The sequence below is a fragment of the Anomaloglossus baeobatrachus genome, chromosome 1 (genome assembly GCF_048569485.1).
Source record: "Anomaloglossus baeobatrachus isolate aAnoBae1 chromosome 1, aAnoBae1.hap1, whole genome shotgun sequence".
In the NCBI taxonomy this organism is placed as follows: domain Eukaryota; kingdom Metazoa; phylum Chordata; class Amphibia; order Anura; family Aromobatidae; genus Anomaloglossus; species Anomaloglossus baeobatrachus.
The window spans coordinates 118,478,023-118,496,613 of NC_134353.1; the positions used below are offsets into that span (position 1 = coordinate 118,478,023).

The window sequence follows — 18,591 nt, forward strand, 5'->3', positions numbered from 1 at the left end:
ATATTCTGTACAGTAAATGCACTCAATACTTGGTGGGGGCTCCTTTTGCATGAATTACTGCATCAATGCGGCATGGCATGGGGGCGATCAGCCTGTGGCACTGCTGAGGTGTTATGGAAGCCCAGGTTGCTTTGATAGCAGCCTTCAGCTCATCTGCATTGTTTGGTCTGGTGTATCTCATCTTATGCTTGACAATACCCCATAGATACTCTATGGGGTTTAGGTCAGGCGAGTTTGCTGGCCAATCAAGCACAGTGATACTGTGGTTATTAAACCAGGTATTGGTACTTTTGGCAGTGTGGACAGGTGCCAAGTCCTGCTGAAAAATTAAATTTCCATCCTCAAAAAGCTTGTCGGCTGAGTGACGCATCAAGTGCTGTAAAATGTCCTGGTAGCCGGCTGTGCTGACTTTGGTCTTGATAAAACACAGTGGCCCTACACCAGTAGGTGACATGGCTCCCCAAACCATCACTGATTGTGGAAACTTCACACTAGACCTCAAGCAGGTTGGATTGTGGTCTCTCCACTCTTCCTCCAGACTCTGGGACTGTGATTTCCAAATGAAATGCAAAACTTACTTTCATCTGAAAATAACACCTTGGACCACTGAGCAAAAGTCCAGTTCTTTTTCTCCTTGGCCCAGGTAAGACGCTTCTGGCGTTGTCTATTAGTCATGAGTGGCTTGGCACAAGGAATGTGACACTTGTAGCCAATGTCCTGGATACGTCTGTGTGTGGTGGCTCTTGAAGCACTGACTCCAGCAGCAGTCCATCCACTCCTTGTGAATCTCCTGCAAATTTTTGAATGGCCTTTTCGTAACAATCCTATTAAGGCTGCGGTTATCCCAGTTGCTTGTGCACCTTTTTCTACCACACTTTTTCCTTCCACTCAACTTTCCATTAATATGCTTGGATACAGCCCTCTGTGAACAGCCAGCTGCTTTAGCAATGACCTTTTGTGGGTGGCTTACCTTCCTTGTGAAGTGTGACAACGACTGTCCTCTGGACATCTGTCAAGTCAGTAGTCTTCACCATGATTGTGTAGCTTACTGAACCAGACTAAGGGACCATTTTAAATGCTTAGAAAGTCTTTCCAGGTGTTTTGTGCTAATTATTCTAAATTTCTGAGATAATTTTGGGTTTTCATTGGCTCTAAGCCATAATCATCAACATTAACAAAAATAAACACTTGAAACAGATTACTCTGTGTGTAATGACTCTATATAATATGTGTTTCCCTTGTTGTATTATAACCCATACTAATGACGTGTGTAAATGCAGTTTAATTCTGAGTAAATCCTCACCTTTCTTGTAGATATCAGTTTTTCCGTTTTAGAGAAATTCATTGTTGAAATGTTATGCTAATGAGTCACAAGTGAAGCTGGTCGGACACTACACTTACAGCTCTCCTGCATCTTACCCTATTCCCCGACTTTCAACTGACAGGTCAATTCTGTCTCAGTGACCTGTCAATCAGAGAGAGGAGGCAGGCAGTGGGCAGGGAATAGGGAGAGAGGCAGGAGCACTGTAAGTGCAGCGCCCGCCCACTGCACTTGTGACTCATTAGCATACAATTTCAACTATGTATCGCTCTAAAATAGCAAAACTGATTTTTACAAGCAATGTAAAGATTTAATCAGCATTAAAGCACTTTTACATACATGCCTTTTTAGGGCTGTAATATACTGATGGCAGATTCCTTTTAAAAAGAAAATGTAAGAGTATTTTTTTAAAGGATTTGTGATTTTTTAAATAATTAAGGCTATGTATGGGGTTTTTTTGCATTTTTTTTTAAATTAGTTCTCTGAAAATTAAAAGCTGTTTTTTTACAGCAGCGGCAAAAGCTATTAGAATCCCAAAATCTCCTGCACACACACACACTGGCTTTTTTTCCCATGAGTGAAATGGAAAATTTCTGCGTTTTTGAAATAAGCAGTATGTCAATTCTTTCAGTGTTTTTTCAGCTTTTTTCTCCATTGAAAGGAATGAGAAAGTAAAAAAAAACACAGCTGGGTCTTTTGCTGCTTTTGTGGTGGAGAAACTTTATTTAAATATGTACTATAGACAATTGACACCAAAAATGCAGCAGAAAATGCAGCAAAACCTGATTTCTGAAAGTCGCTTTTTTATTGCCAATAGAGCAGGTTTTGCTGCAGAAAAAAAAGCAGCAACAAAGTCAATATGTGAACATACCCTAAAAAGACTATTCATGAATTTGGGTCATGACACCAGAGCCCATTTAATTCATAACCATGTGTGATATACCTCTACACCAGGAATCTTACTTCAGTCACTTTTTACTACTTCCTTTCGATGGTGCTTCTTTTGACAATCCCAAGTGCATGCTGGGATATTATAAGGAAGTGTCATAAGGGGGCCTCTGGCTCCTCCCTGAAAAGCGTCATCAGTGACATCCATTTCAGGGGCTGGGCTAGTCCCTTCTCTACTGAATATATGTCAAGTATTCTTATATGCACACTAACAGGTAAACTCTCTTGCCAGCACGTTACTTTTGCTCAAAGCCGGTGCATATTGCACAGTGACAAGAATCTATTGAGCAATTCTCAAAAATTACAACCAACGCATATTCAGTAGTGCAGGGACTAGCCACACCCCTGAAACGGGCATCACTGGTGACGCTTTGTTTCAGGAAGGGGGCAGAGACTGTGACAGTGACCACAGCCTATGCTGTCTGTCCTCTGATGACTGTTTGAGTATCCCAGCATACACTGGGGGATTCTCAAACAAAGTGTCATCAAAAAGATAAGTAGTAAAAAAGCAAAAGCAGTTAGTGTAATGAGGGAAGCTTAGGGAATTTTTAATTAAAGTACCTTAGAAAAAAATGGCCTCTCATCAAGACCAGAGTGAACACAAGTCTTGATGAATTGGCTTTGTTAAAATAAAGTTACAGATGGAATATGGAATTAAATAAGCTAGTTCTGAGCCCCACTTAGCTCAGTGATTTGCTGCAGCGCGGTCAATGTGACGTCATTGCATAGAGACAGAAGCAACAAAGACCCAACACTGGAACATGGGAGGGTGAGTAAAGCACTGTTTTGTTTCTTTCCCACTAAAGGCTATATACACGCCACGACTTTTAGATACCGCTGCAGCTGCCGAGTTTTCACAAACAATGCTGCTTCAAGATAACGCTGGATATCATTTTCTTTAGACGGCTTCGTGTTTACTTTGCTGTTGGTCTTGCGGCAACTCCAATGCTGTCGTCTATTAACTATACTGTTGAGTATAGAGAGCGGATGGCTTCCTAGGGGAAAAGGAGCAGGTCACTTTCTTTAACACTAGAAGTCCCAGAGAGGGGTCATTTAACATTTCTATCATTGGAACCCTATGGAGCTCGAAATTCCTGCGACTTCTAGTGTTAAGTGCTTTAGGGTTTCCGAACCTCAGAGTGGTTAAAAGAAGTGACATAAGACAGAACACATGCACAGCAACCTCTTTTTGACATTGTTGTGCATAATGTCCATTTTATGGGGCACTTTTGTGGCGATTGTGCGGATTCTGGGTGGAATTGCCCTGAAAAAGATGCCTCCACCTCCACTCACTATACCTGCAGGGAGAAGTATTCTAAAATGGGAAAACCCGGTTACTCACATTACCTCTTATATCCACATCCCCAAGATCCTATCCCAATATGTAGTAGGTGTAATAATAATATTCGAAAATACCTCCAATAAGAAATGTAGTATAGTTCTCCTGATATAGCCATGTCTCTTACCTCATGTGCAGGGCATTGCAGCTTAGGTATTCATGGCTGTGACCACGAGCAACTAACTGTCACTATATGAATGGATGTAACCATGGATACCTAAGCTACAATGCCCTGCACATGAGGTTAGAGACATGGCTATATCAGGAGAACTATACTACATTTCTAATTGAAGGCATTTGCTAGTATTATCATTATTATTATTATTATTATTATTATTATTATACCTACTATATATTGGGATAAGATCTTAGAGATGGAAATAGCCCTTTAGATTAAGAATAATAATAACATCACACAAAACCTTACAATATTTATCAGGGCATTTTATTCTGCAAGGCGGTGAAAATGGAAGGAAGTGAATTGCAATCTACGATTTGGAACACAACCCATGATCAGAGAACATGAAAATGTATGGTATATTGCAATTTGCTGAAATTACAGACGTCTGCTGATGTGCCCTACTTCTCCCTGGTGACATGACAAATTTTTGAGCTTCATGCATGTGACGATCGATTGAGCATTGCAGAGCTATCAGAGTTCGATAGAAAATCTGCAATGTTCCATTCATCAATTTCCTGAGCATCTCAGAAAAGCAACACAATGAAAATCTATAGGTAACAGGAGAATAGCGGCGGTCTAATAACAGATCAGGAATATTATTTGTGGAATCAGATGTTGACAGCCAGAAATATTAAACAGAAGGATGACAGCTCCATCGCTACGTACATATGTTGAATTATACTATTCTATCAAATAATTTCTTAGAAATATGAGCTAAAAGAACAGGTTTCTTAAGATATACCGGTATTCACCCTCTTTTTCTTTTACATGAAGTCTTATAGCTCAAAAATCAACAAAAAGGAGCACTTAAAAATATATGTATATATATATTTTTTGGGGGGAGTCTTTGACACAGTTTTCATGCATGGGATTTTTTTTTTTTTTGCTTTACTTGATTTAGTAGTCAAACTTGGAGAATTTTTTGTTTCCAACTAGTAACACCATAATAAAACAAGCAACAAAAAGAAGGATAAAATCTCCTCCAAAAAGTCAGCAATTACTTACAGCAAATAGAGGGCAGCAGTTACAACCTGCCCAGGCCAAGGAACTAATGCACTAGCAGGATGCAGCAAGACCCTACATAAGGTGGAGGCATCACAGGTGCAAAACAAGCAAATCACTCACACACTTCCAATGGATGGAGAGGGCGATTTCTGGATGATAAAATTGCACACAAGTGGCTTGGATAGGGCACCGTTCACACATGTAGGTGCACAGTAACTGGTTAGCACCCTTGGATAGTACTAGCGCAGCCCGCCTGTTGAATAGTTTGGGAGTGACTAATAGGCTTCTCCAGTTACTGTGTACCTACATGTGTAAACAGTGCCCTATACAAGCCACTTGTGTGCAATTTTATCATCCGGCAATCGCCTCCTCCATTCATTGGAAGTGTGTGAGTGATTTGCTTCTTTTGCACCTGTGATGCCTCCACATTATTGGGGGATCCTGCTAGTGCATTAGTTCCTTGGCCTGGGCAGGTTATAACTGCTGCCCTCTCTTTGCTGTAAGTAACAAGTAGTACCACCTCAACAACTTTTGGTTTTTCAGCCACAGTAATCTCAGAAGTCAGAGATATGATCAAACACTTATATCCTTCTTTACGGGTACATTTTTACAAAAATCAACAAAAAAAAAACGGAACTACACAACCGGGTGGTTTTGAACCAGCCGCTCACAGAAAGGAGAAGTCCTGCTGTTTTCACACTTACACTTGTGGTCGTGCTCACCTTCTGAAACATCAAATGTAATATAAAAAAAGGCAGGCACACTGCTCTGTTTCGTGGTGCTTGAATCCAAGGATGGACTCTAAAATAAATCAATAAAGAGAGATCGGCACTCACATCCAATTCTTATGCATTTTTTTTCTTTTTATTCCATTTCCAAGTGGATACAGCAATATAGCAATGACGCGTTTCGGTCTTACATCTTACACCTTTTTCAAACGATTGTTTGAAAAATATCTAAAATGTGAGACTGAAACGTGTCATTGCTATATTACTGTATCCCCTTGGAAATGGAATAAAAAGAAAAAAATTCATAAGAATTGGATCTGAGTGCCGATTTCTCTATATTCATTTCTTCTGAAAGATCAGGGACCTGAAAGACAATCCAAAAGAAAGAATGAGGGCACTTACTGGTGTTAAAACGTCTTTCTTTATTGAAGACTCATACAAAAACCCGTAGAATCCGTAGAAGTACTGGAAAGCGCAAAACGACCGTCGTCCACACGTCTCATGCATCCTCCTGTATTCCTGCTATCCGGTTCTACTTGTTTTTGTTTTGAGTCTTTAATAAAGTAAGAAGTCTTAATGTTGGTAAAACCCCCTTCATTCTTTCTTTTGGTTTGTCTTAAGGTTACATTTTTATCTTAATAGTGTTTTTAGGGTTGTACACTTTTAGGAAAATGGGCCCCCAACTCTGTAAAATAGCTAAAATAAGAAAGTCAGCAGGTATTCACCTTTCCTAGGTCCAGTGCTTGCTCTCCGTTGCTGATCCAGCCTCAAATATTTTTTCTGCAGTGGTAACATCATGTCAATGCGCGTCAATGCTCTAGCCATCCTAGCTTGTCCTCTGAGCTCAACGACACGTGCCGTCAACCTCAAAACTCAGTCATTCAATTGGAGCATTCACAGAGACCGTAGTAGGAGCAGGGAGCCAGCGCTATACCCAGGAAGGGCGAGTACCTGCTGACTTTGTCATTTTACAAAGTTGGGGCCCACTTTCCTGAAAGTAGACAACTCCTTTAAGGAACTGGTTCAGAGGAAAATCGCACCAGATACTTAGCACAGTGACAGTCGATGACACTAGAAACACACCACCTTGATACTGGACAACTTTTCACTGAAGAATAATAATAAGACAAATAATAAGACAATGAAAGCTGTAGAATACCTGGGATACTTTCTAATTTCCTTCTGAGCTCCTCATTCTCCTGCTGTAGACAGATAACTTCTTGTTCTAGCTCCTGACACCTTGGACAGTAACCTTCTTCTTCTTCGTCATCATCCTCTTCTTCTTCTGGAAGAGTTGAGGAAGATGGGTGGCCGTGTGATTCAGAAGTTGCAGGAGACGCCCATCCACCCATTGTGTGCACAGGAGACGATGAAAGAACATCCATGTCTGTCAAGTTACCATAATCACTTGAAGATGAGGTATTACGAGCAGGAAAGCTGCCGGCCAATAGGTAGTTTTGGAGTGAATCTGTGAAGACCCTTAAAAACGCTGAGGTCTGTTGCTTTTTTTGTATGTACTGCATTTCTACATCTGGTTTGTCTGTCGATTGGCCGGGAAAGGTTTTACTAAACTGACATTGGTCCGACCTCTCACTGTAACCATTATTTTCCTGTTTCACACATGACACCAGAGACTGAGAAGGCTTGGAGTCCAAAAGTTTACCCCCACAGTTCAACAGGCTGAGAACTCTGCTACACTGCTGGGCAAAGGCATCAAGAATCATTCGGCTCTCTGCAAAAACAGAACAAAAATAGTAACAAAAAGAGTACAAAAGCATCAGGAATAAAAAAGACTGCATGGGTCCAATCCCTCATTAACGAACAGAATCACCCATTATTCAGTCTGACAAGAAAAACAAGCTTTCACTGGAATGTAAAGTTAATTGCTTATGTGCCTATTGATTTGCATAATTAACAATGACATGTATTAAAAGCAAGAAATCTAAATGTACCACATATTAACTGCTTTCTTCAAGAAACCAATTGAGTTCTTTCAAAATTGTTCAATACTCTGTATAGGAAAGAACAGGAATGATCAAAAATAACATTTTAGTCATCAAGTGTCACATAAGTAAAAATCTAGACCCCCAAACTCAGATACTGTACAACATCATTTTCAAGAGCTCTTCCCCCATTTCCATGTACTTTTATCACTTCCTGTAAACAATTTTATGCAGTACGCCCTGTTTACATAGGATGATCTGCTGTCAAAAAACATAATTTTTAAGCAAGCCTAAAAATGATTTTAATTGACAGTCAGTTTACACAAGAAAAAAAACGAGAACAAGGGTCTGTAGGAACCTTCGTTCCCAATTATTTGCCAGTGTGAGAAGTGACACCAAAAAACTTCACATCCAGCAGTACATTTTAGTGGTGCTACTGTATGTATATGAGAAGTTGGGTATCCTGCATTAGCATAATATAACAGACCTGATCACTGCCAATATTAATCGCTAGGGCAGTAGTCCCCAATCTTTCTGACCGTGAGCGCCACATTCTGGGAGAGGGTCGTGAGCTACATTGACTTCTGAGAGAGGGTCGTGATTTACACTGAGTTCTGAGAGAGGGTCGTGAGCTACATTGAGCTCTGAGAGACGGTCGTGAGCTACATTGAGCTCTGAGAGAGGGCCATGAGCTACATTGAGCTCTGAGAGAGGGTCGTGAGCTACATTGAGCTCTGAGAGACGGTCGTGAGCTACATTGAGCTCTGAGAGAGGGTTATGAGCTACATTGAGCTCTGAGAGAGGGTCGTGAGCTACAATGAGCTCTGAGAGAGGGTCATGATCGACACTGAGTTCTGAGAGAGGGTCATGAGCTACATTGAGCTCTGAGAGAGGGTCGTGAGCTACACTGAGCTCTGAGAGAGGGTCGTGAGCTAAACTGAGCTGAGAGAGGATTGCGAGCAACATCCAGCTCCTGCCCACTTCACAGTAGTGAAGTCCAAAGCACCCATTACTGGTATAAGATCAGCCAAAGCTTTTCCACAGAAATCACAACACGGAAGTATATCAAGATAATGGGGTTCCTACCCAACCTGCATTCAGAACTGCTCTTCTGTGTGAGAATTATAGCAAAAGTCACAATCTGGAGACCTGCTCATCATAGAAATTTGGTAGACCTGGTGCTAATGCTACAAGCTGACAGGCGGCAGGGAGCTACACCTCACGGGCCCAAGAGCCACATATGCCTCTCAAGCTAGAGGTTGGGGACCCTTGCCCTAGAGCAGTGATGGCGAACCTGTGGCACTCCAGCTGTTGCAAAACTACAATTCCCATCATGCCTGGCCATTCAAAGCAAAAGCTTTGGCTGTGAAGACATGATGGTAATTGTAGTTTTGCAACAGCTGGAGTGGCACAGGTTCGCCATCACTGCCCTAGAGCTTGGAGTCTGGGAGTTTATGCACTGTGTGTGATCATGGTGTGATCATTATGGAACTCTGACATCATATCCTTGACTTGAGAACACTTGTTTTCAAAAGGTTGAGAAACACTGACTTAGGCCCCCTTCACACGTCCGTGAAAAAACACACGTGTGTTACGTCCGTTTTTCGGGTCCGTTTTCCGTTTTTGTGTCCTTTTTTTGTGTCCGTGTGCCATCTGTGTGAATGCCATATGCTAGCCGTGTGTGCGTGTTGATTGTCCGTTTATGCGTGAGAGAAATAACTGACATGTGTATGCATTGTCCATGTGAATTTATGCGTGTGTGATGCACAATGTCGTAGATACATACTCGCTGACAGCAGACAAAGTCGCGCGTAGAGAATGAACTGGGGTGAACTTCACCCGACTTCATTGTCATACCGCGGCTCTGTCTGGGTGTCGCGTCCTGATTAGCGGTCACCCGTGAAGGACTCACCGGTGACCGCTAATCACGAGAGTGACTGAATGGAGTACACCTCTCGCATACTTACCGTTCCCCGATCTCCGGCGCGGCGCTGCACGGCTGTTATAAAAGCTCCGGCGGCTTTTCCTCTTTTGAAAAAGCCGGCCGCTCATTAATCAATCTCGTATTCCCTGCTTTCCCCGCTCACCGGCGCCTATGATTGGTTGCAGTGAGACACGCCCACACGCTGAGTGACAGCTGTCTAACTGCAACCAATCACAGCCGCCGGTGGGCGTGTCACTATGGAGCAGAGAAATAAATAAATAATTTAAAAAAACGGCGTGCGGTCCCCCCCCATTTTAATACCAGCCAGATAAAGCCATACGGCTGCAGGCTGGTATTCTCAGGATGGGGAGCCCCACGTTATGTGGAGCCCCCCAGCCTAACAATATCAGCCAGCAGACGCCCAGAATTGCCGCATACATTAGATGCGACAGTTCTGGGACTGTACCCGGCTCTTCCCGATTTGCCCTGGTGCATTGGCAATCGGGGTAATAAGGAGTTAATAGCAGCCCATAGCTGCCACTAAATCCTAGATTAATCATGTCAGGCGTCTCCCCGAGATACCTTCCATGATTATTCTGTAAGTTACAGTAAATAAATACACACACACACCTGAAGAAATCCTTTATTTGCAATAAAAAACACTAACACATACCCTCATTCACCACTTTATTCAGACCGAAAAAGCACTCCATGTCCGGCGTAATCCACGGACCTCCAGCGTCGCATCCAGCTCTGCTACATGGAGGTGACAGGAGCTGCAGAAGACACCGCCGCTCCTGTTAGCTCCACGCAGCAAATGAGGTGAGTAGCGCGATCAGCTGAGCTGTCACTGAGGTTACCCGCGGCCACCGCTGGATCCAGCGGTGGCCGTGAGTTACCTGACTGACAGCAGCTGATCGCGCTACTCACCTCATTTGCTGCGTGGAGCTGACAGGAGCGGCGGTGTCTTCTGCAGCTCCTGTCACCTCCATGTAGCAGAGCTGGATGCGACGCTGGAGGTCCGTGGATTACGCCGGACATGGAGGGCTTTTTCGGGCTGAATAAAGTGGTGAATAAGGGTATGTGTTAGTGTTTTTTATTGCAAATAAAGGATTTCTTCAGGTGTGTGTGTATTTATTTACTGTAACTTACAGATTAATCATGGAAGGTATCTCGGGGAGACGCCTGACATGATTAATCTAGGATTTAGTGGCAGCTATGGGCTGCCATTAACTCCTTATTACCCTGATTGCCAACGCACCAGGGCAAATCGGGAAGAGCCGGGTACAGTCCCAGAACTGTCGCATCTAATGTATGCGGCAATTCTGGGCGTCTGCTGGCTGATATTGTTAGGCTGGGGGGCTCCACATAACGTGGGGCTCCCCATCCTGAGAATACCAGCCTGCAGCCGTATGGCTTTATCTGGCTGGTATTAAAATAGAGGGGGGACCGCACGCCGTTTTTTTTTAATTATTTATTTATTTCTCTGCTCCATAGTGACACGCCCATCGGCGGCTGTGATTGGTTGCAGTTAGACAGCTGTCACTCAGCGTGTGGGCGTGTCTCACTGCAACCAATCATAGGCGCCGGTGGGCGGGAAAAGCAGAGAATACGAGATTGATTAATGAGCGGCCGGCTTTTTCAAAAGAGGAAAAGCCGCCGGAGCTTTTATAACAGCCGTGCAGCGCCGCGCCGGAGATCGGGGAACGGTAAGTATGAGAGAGGGGGGGAGCTGACCGACAGACTGCGAGAGGGACAGATAAGACAGAGAGACAGACCGACAGACATAGAGAGAGACCGACCGACCGACGGACTGAGGGAGAGAACGAAACAGAAAAAGAAAAAAGACCGACATCACATGAAAAAAGCACAAAACGTACACGGAGCATACAGAGATGCGTCCGTGTCACTCGGGCGTGCGCACAGACCCATTGACTTTCATTGGGTCCGTGCGTGCGTGTTGCGTGCTGAAAATGGACATGCTTCCGTGCAAAATGGAGACAGAAACGTAGCACGCACACGGACACACGGACCTTAATGAAAAACGCACGTGTCCTCAAACATTAAATAACATTGGTACACGTTTGTCCGTGTCTCCGGTATATACGGGACGGACCAAACTCGCACGTGTTTGACGGACGTGTGAAAGGGGCCTTACGCTGAGCTCCCATAATGAGCTTTTGTTTTTTGATGTTACAGAATTTGTGCACTATTTCTACACCTTTAATGTAAATTAGGTTACTTGTGGGGGGTTTTTATCACGTTTTTGACACTGTGTTTTTGTCTCCTTTTGGCTGGTCATGTTTTTAACAAAGCTGCTTTGTTTTTGATGCTTCCTGGCATTTGACTTTGACAAAACCTTATTGATAAACTTACGTGTGGATTACATGCGTTGTTGATGCGTTTCCACTAAAAAACACACGTGCCTTTTATACATCTATTGGAAGACTATGGGGAAGTTCTGCACATAAAAGTCAGTGTGCTGCAAGGGTAATTAACATGTTGAGGATATGAAAACCGCCCCGCAGGTCAGCTTCCGCTGTGTAAAAAAGACACACAGAGGCCAGGAGATTTCTATAAATCCCATCCACTTTACTGTGACTATAAGACGCTGCATTTTTGACCAAGCGAAAATACGCAGCATCAAAAACTCATTCAAATCTCATTGTGGGCGCACAGCTCCAGAGCACCTAACCAGCTGTACTCACACCTATAACACAACGCCAACAATTCATTAAAAGTACCAGTGTTTCTTTACATCACAAAGGACTCATGTCTCTGTCTAGAGTCGCATTACTGGGGAGGTGCCTGGCGTGTACACCCAAGAGAAGAGGCGCCAAATTTCTGAAGTGGTGTGCACCTCCTAATGAATTTGGTGCTCGGTACTCCACCACCTCAAACTTGTCATTTAAATGATTGTCCTGTCATGATTATAGCTTATTTCAGGGTAGAATATTATTTAAAAAAAAAATCAAATTAAAGGGTTATTCCACTAAAGACTATATACTCGCCATGACTTTTAGATACTCATGCAGCTGCCGAGTTTTCACAAGCAAAGCTGCTTCAAGATAACTCTGGATATCATTTTCCTTAAGCTGGTGTCACACATAACGACGACGACAACGACGTCGCTGCTACGTCACCATTTTCTGTGACGTTGCAGCGACGTCCCGTCGCTGTCGCTGTGTGTGACATCCAGCAACGACCTGGCCCCTGCTGTGAGGTCGCCGGTCGTTGCTGAATGTCCAGCTTCATTTTTTGGTCGTCACTCTCCCGCTGTGACACACACATCGCTGTGTGTGACAGCGAGAGAGCGACGAAATGAAGCGATCAGGAGCCGGCACTGGCAGCTGCGGTAAGCTGTAACCAGCGTAAACATCGGGTAACCAAGGGAAGACCTTTCCCTGGTTACCCGATGTTTACGCTGGTTACCAGCCTCCGCTCTTGCTGCCAGTGCCGGCTCCTGCACTGTGACATGTGGCTGCAGTACGCATCGGGTAATTAACCCGATGTGTACTGTAGCAAGGAGAGCAAGGAGCCAGCGCTAAGCAGTGCGCGCGGCTCCCTGCTCTCTGCACTGTGACATGTAGCTGCAGCACACATCGGGTTAATTAACCCGATGTGTGCTGCAGGAGAGCAAGGAGCCAGCGCTAAGCGCGGCTCCCTGCTCTCTGCACATGTAGCGACGTTATGATCGCTGCTGCGTCGCTGTGTTTGACAGCTAAGCAGCGATCATAACAGCGACTTACAAGGTCGCTGTTACGTCACCGAAAATGGTGACGTAACAGCGACGTCGTTGTCGCTGTCGTTTAGTGTGACACCAGCTTTAGGAGGCTTCATAGTTGACTTTGCTGTTGGTCTTGCGGCGACTCTGATGATGTCGTCTATTAACTATACTAATGAGTATAGCGAGCGGGTAGCTTCCTAGGGGAAAATGAACATGGCACTTTCTTTAACTTCTTTAGGGTTTTCGAACCATAAAGTGGTTAAAAGAAGTTAGATAACATAGAACACATGCACAGCAACCTCTTTTTTACATTGCTGCACATAAAGTCCATTTTATGGGGCCCTTTTGCGGTGATTATTCAGGTGGTTTCCGGGCAGAATTCTCTGAAAAGGAAGCCATGTCTACCTGCAGTCACTGTACCTGCAGGCAGAAGTATTCTGAAATGGGAAAACCCTATTAATTACATTACCTCTTATATTCACATCTCCAAGGTCCTACCCCAATATGTAGTAGGTGTAATAATAAGCAAATTATTAAATAATTAGCAAATACCTCCAATTAGAAATGTAGTATAGTTCTCCTGATATAGCCATGTCTCTTACCTCATGTGCAGGGCATTGCAGCTTAGGTATCCATGGTTCCATCCTCTCTTATAGTGACATTTAGATAGTGGTCGTAACCATGGATACCTGAGCTAAAATGCCCTGCATATGAGGCTATATCAGGAGAACTATACTGCATTTCTAATTGGAGGTATTTGTTAATATTATTATTACACCTACTACATACTGGGATAGGATCTTGGAGATGGGAATAATCCTTTTAGTCATACTCACCTTACTGATCTCTCACAGCTCTGGCTCCAATCCTGCCAGGACCACCAACAGAAACCATGTCCTGACACAGGTATGTTACCACTGCAGCCAATCACTGTCTGAAGCAGTGACATACACTAAGGGGTACTTTGCACGTTGCGACATCGCTAGCATCGGCTAGCGATGCCGAGCGCGATAGTACCCGCCCCCGTCGCACATGCGCTATCTTGTGATAGCTGCCGTAGCGAACATTAGCAGCTTCATACGCACTTACCTGCCCTGCGACGTCGCTCTGGCTGGCGACCCGCCTCCTTCCTAAGGGGGCGGGTCGTGCAGTGTCATAGCGACGTCACACGGCAGGCGGCCAATAGAAGCAGAGGGGCTTAAACATCCCACCCACCTCCTTCCTTCTGCATTGGCGGTGGAGGCAGGTAAGGAGATGTTCCTCACGATGTGTGCTGCCGCAGGAACGACGAAAAACATCGTATCTCCTATTGGTGCGACATTATGAAAATATCCGACACTACACAGATCACCGATTTACGACGCTTTTGCGATCATTTATCGGCACATCTAGTCTTTACACGTTGCGACGTCGTTAACGGCGCCGATTGTGCGTCACTTTCGATTTGACCCCGACGATATCGCAGTAGCGATGTCGCAACTTGCAAAGTACCCCTAAGAGGGAAATTCAGAATAAAATAAGTATAAACCTAGTTTATAACTTGTTTTTATTTTTTTTTACTTATTTATGTTTTACCCTGTAAAAATATCTTCATTCATGTGTACCGCCAATGAGCTGAGCACGTATACCCTCAGCGAGACTGTAACATATCTATGAGGGCTTTGTACATATATTTATCTCCGAGATGTATTTACATGTAAAAGCTTTTGTATGTAAATCTGTCAGACGCCGTGAACAGAAGTAATTGCTTTCTCTTGCACTGGGCTTTCTTTGTAAAATCTGCATTGGAAAACATACACTTTACATATTCTGTACATTAACTGAAGATTTCTCCTCTGATACTTCTACAAGCAAAAATAGGCATAAGCATAAAATGTATTTGCGGTTTAGTGACAGAGCAAGGAACATGTTTTATGCTTGGAAAATCCATTCTTATTCTTCCATTCTTTTATGTTTGCAAATATTTGATGTAGCGACTGTAGAAGAGGTGCAGGAGCCGGCCGCCTTAGTAATGAACCGCTCAATAAATGGCAAATATCACAGCACTCATCTATTTATGCATCAATCTTTTTTAAATGTTTGATTTTAGAAGTCTATCACTCAGCATTACAGGTATTACGCCCCAGGAAGAGACTAATATTATACAAGTGTTAGTTCTGCAGTCTATTTAAAGGCTATAGACACAGTCATGGAAAAAATATTTTTATATATAGGTAGTGGCAACTTTTGTTTAATAAAATTCAAACTGCACTCTTCATTCATTTTAAGAACCTCTGATAAGCAGTTTGCAGCTTGATCCAAGTTACGGTGTTTTATCCTATGAGATTGCCCCTCCCAGTAATACAGGCTGGATGTGTTATCTGTGTATTACATCTGTACATGTATATTACATTAGCTCATATATCAGCAGAACTCCTATGTCACAAGTGACAGACAGTCACGTGATTTCTGGCTTTAGAAGGTCACAGCGTTTGGCTGCGCAGAATGCTCCCTGACTTTCCGTTGTTCCTGCTGTCAGTATTCATTGGTATAGGTCGCTTTCCTGCTGGATTCATCTCTCTCCCTTTTGGATCCAACAGGAGCTCGCCTTCCTCCCAGCTACTGATCATCAGTATTCTCTTGGTGCTTAAATACCCCTTCCTTCTTTGGACTGGTGCTGGTGATATTTTTCAGTTCATTCAAGCCTTGGTTGCAAGCAGGTGGCTTGTACTCCTCTGTGGTATTGTTGCTGAAAACCTTGCTGAAATTCTACCTGAGTCATCTGTAGATAAGTAGTTCATGCATATTGCCCTGTGTCCTCCTTGTGTCTTCTATAGTGTTTAATAGGGTTGATGAAGAACTCATCCCATCCATTCCCTATTTAGGGCCCAGCACTAGGGATACCTACGGTCATATACGGCTCAGTGCATAGGTGCGGAACCTATGTAGGGTGGTAAGGGACCCCAGGGACCAGGAGTAGATTTGGTCTGGGGTCACCATCTCCCCCTTCCTTAGACACAAGGTTTCCCTTCCCTTCCTTTTTGCCATTCGCTTGGTACTTCCCCGTACCTAGCATGACATCCTATTTCCTCTTCATGTGCTTTTATCCCTTTCTATAGCTTATTTCTCTGCTCTCCCTGAGACTCTAGATACTTTCTCTCCTCTATGTATAACCCCATACTCTCCCTCCTGCAATGTTAAAAGTGTCAAATTTACCTATGGTAAATGCTACACACTGCACATTCATGATAATTTGCTATGATTATTACACATATTAAAAAAAATTGTTCCTAGCATACATGATTTTTATACAAATAATTCTGCATAACATAAAAAAGCTTAGTGTTATAACGTCACTTTGCCACACACGTACAGGTGTATGTCATGGTCATTTACTTCATGTTATGGGTAGAGAGCTGTGGAAAAGAAGCGCAATAGGGTTTTACCCCAATAACACAGGGGGTAAAGACAGGGAGCAGTAATACTCACCAAATGAAGTTGTGAAAGTCATAACTACTATATAGGCATGGAAAACTGGGATCACGGCAGCAGCAACCCAAACGGCAGATAACAGAGAACAATAGAAGAAAATCGGGTTTTTATCAGCCGCACCAATGATCACTTCTCAGGTATTCAGATTAATGAATCTTTTATTTTGCACAGGTCTACACGTTTCTGGAGTCTCAGCTCCCTTCCTCAGGACCATCAGGCATAAGAACACATCAAATTTGATTGGCGCGGCTGATAAAAACCCGATTAACTTCATGTTATGGCAAATTTTACTTCTATTGTTAGTAATGGTGCCAAAGTGGCTACTGTTCACATGCAGCGATTTTGTAGCATTTTATTAATGCAAATTAAATGTTGTCTTTTAGGGTATGTGCACACGCTGCAGAAATTTTCTGTATAAAGTCTGCACCTTCTGGCAGAAAAACGCTCCTAAAAATGCATGCATTTTGGTGCATATTTTGGTGCGCATTTTGGTGTGTTTTTTTGACATGTGTTTTTTTAATGAAATCAACGCACGGAAGGGCTAAAGAACGCAGGAAAAAACACCCCAATAATTGACATTCTGCAGATTATCTCTGCAACAAAATCTGCACCAAATCTGCAAGAGAGAAAAATAGCAATTTGGGCACAACACTTCAGAAATCTCAGACTTTTCTGGCTTCAGGATAGGCATGCAGATTTGTCAAAAAAACACATCAAAAACTGCAACAAGAAAATACACCGTGTGCACATAGCCTTTCAGTGCCAGCATAAGCTGTAATATTTCAGAAACCTTTAAGCCGTGTGCGCACTAGAAAATGGAAATTTTCTTAAGAAAATTCCGCAGGCTCTGATAGATTTCCGCACCCGTGGAAAAAAAACGCAAAAAAAGCACCGAAATCCGCAAGCGTTTTGTTTCAGTTTTGTTGCGGTTTTGGTGTGGTTTTTCCGCAGGTTGGTACATGTGTTTTAATGCATTCAATGCAATAAAGCACATTGAAAAGAAAAAAAAAAAAAAAAAATAAAATATAGATAGATAGATAGTTGGATAGATAGATAAATAGATCGATAGATAAATAGGATAGATAGTAGGATAGATAGATAGATACATAGTGGATAGATAGATAGAAGGATAGATAGAGGGATAGATAGATAGTGGATGGATAGATAGATAGATAGAAGGATAGATAGATGGATAGATAATCAATAGATAGAGGACAGATCAATCAATCAATAGATAGAGTCCCTGTGAGGACACACCGCAGTTCTCGCGAGCGGTAATGTGTTCACATTACCGACCGTGAGAAATGTCCTTTAGTTACCTCTGCAGTCTCGTTATGAGGCTGCATTGAGTATGTGTCAGACGCAGCTGAATGCAAGCGTCGTGGGACCTTGTTGGATTACGGCGGAGCTGTGTGTTTGGGGGGTTAATAAAATGGTGAAAGAGGGGGCTTTTTTGCTATTTTATTTAAAATAAAAGATTTTTCGGTGTGTGTGTGTTTATTCACTTTACTTACGGGTTAATCATGTAAGCTGTCTCATAGACGCTGCCATGATTAAGGCTGGACTTAGTGGCAGCGATCCGCTGCCATTACCTCATTATTACCTTGATTGCCACCGCATAACGGCAATCTGGAAGAGCCGGGGACACACCGGGACTGTCGCATATGTGGCGCCCCTGACCTGGTCAGGCACCACTGAGTACTGCACTCAGGCTGAGTGAGTACAAAACAGGTAATCCCAAAGGCTGACTAGGGTGTGGACACACAGATACTTAGTAACCAGGAACACACACAGCTTAGAGGGGACCCCTGGGTAGATCCAGGCAGGGGGCGTAGCCCTTGCATCCCAGCTAGTGGTGGGTAGTGGGACTGGAGACGGAGAGTGTGCAGTGGCAGCCAAAGGAGGAGTGGAGGAGCCGCGTCTGCAGGGTAGAGCAGAGGAGCAGGACTCTGTCAGACCCTGCACCTGTTGTGGCTGCTGGCGGGGGAGAGAGGCTACCCAGTG

General features: G+C 43.5%; 1 protein-coding gene across 2 annotated transcripts in view; it reads right to left on the reverse strand.

Annotated features, from left to right (window-relative positions):
• Nucleotides 1-18,591, reverse strand: part of BEND4 (BEN domain containing 4) — a 209,058-nt gene that overhangs the window by 109,314 nt on the left and 81,153 nt on the right. For both annotated transcript variants that reach the window (XM_075333957.1, XM_075333963.1), the window contains exon 2: nt 6,682-7,254. In XM_075333957.1, the coding sequence (XP_075190072.1) occupies nt 6,682-7,254 (573 nt within the window). The remainder of the gene's footprint in view (nt 1-6,681; nt 7,255-18,591) is intronic.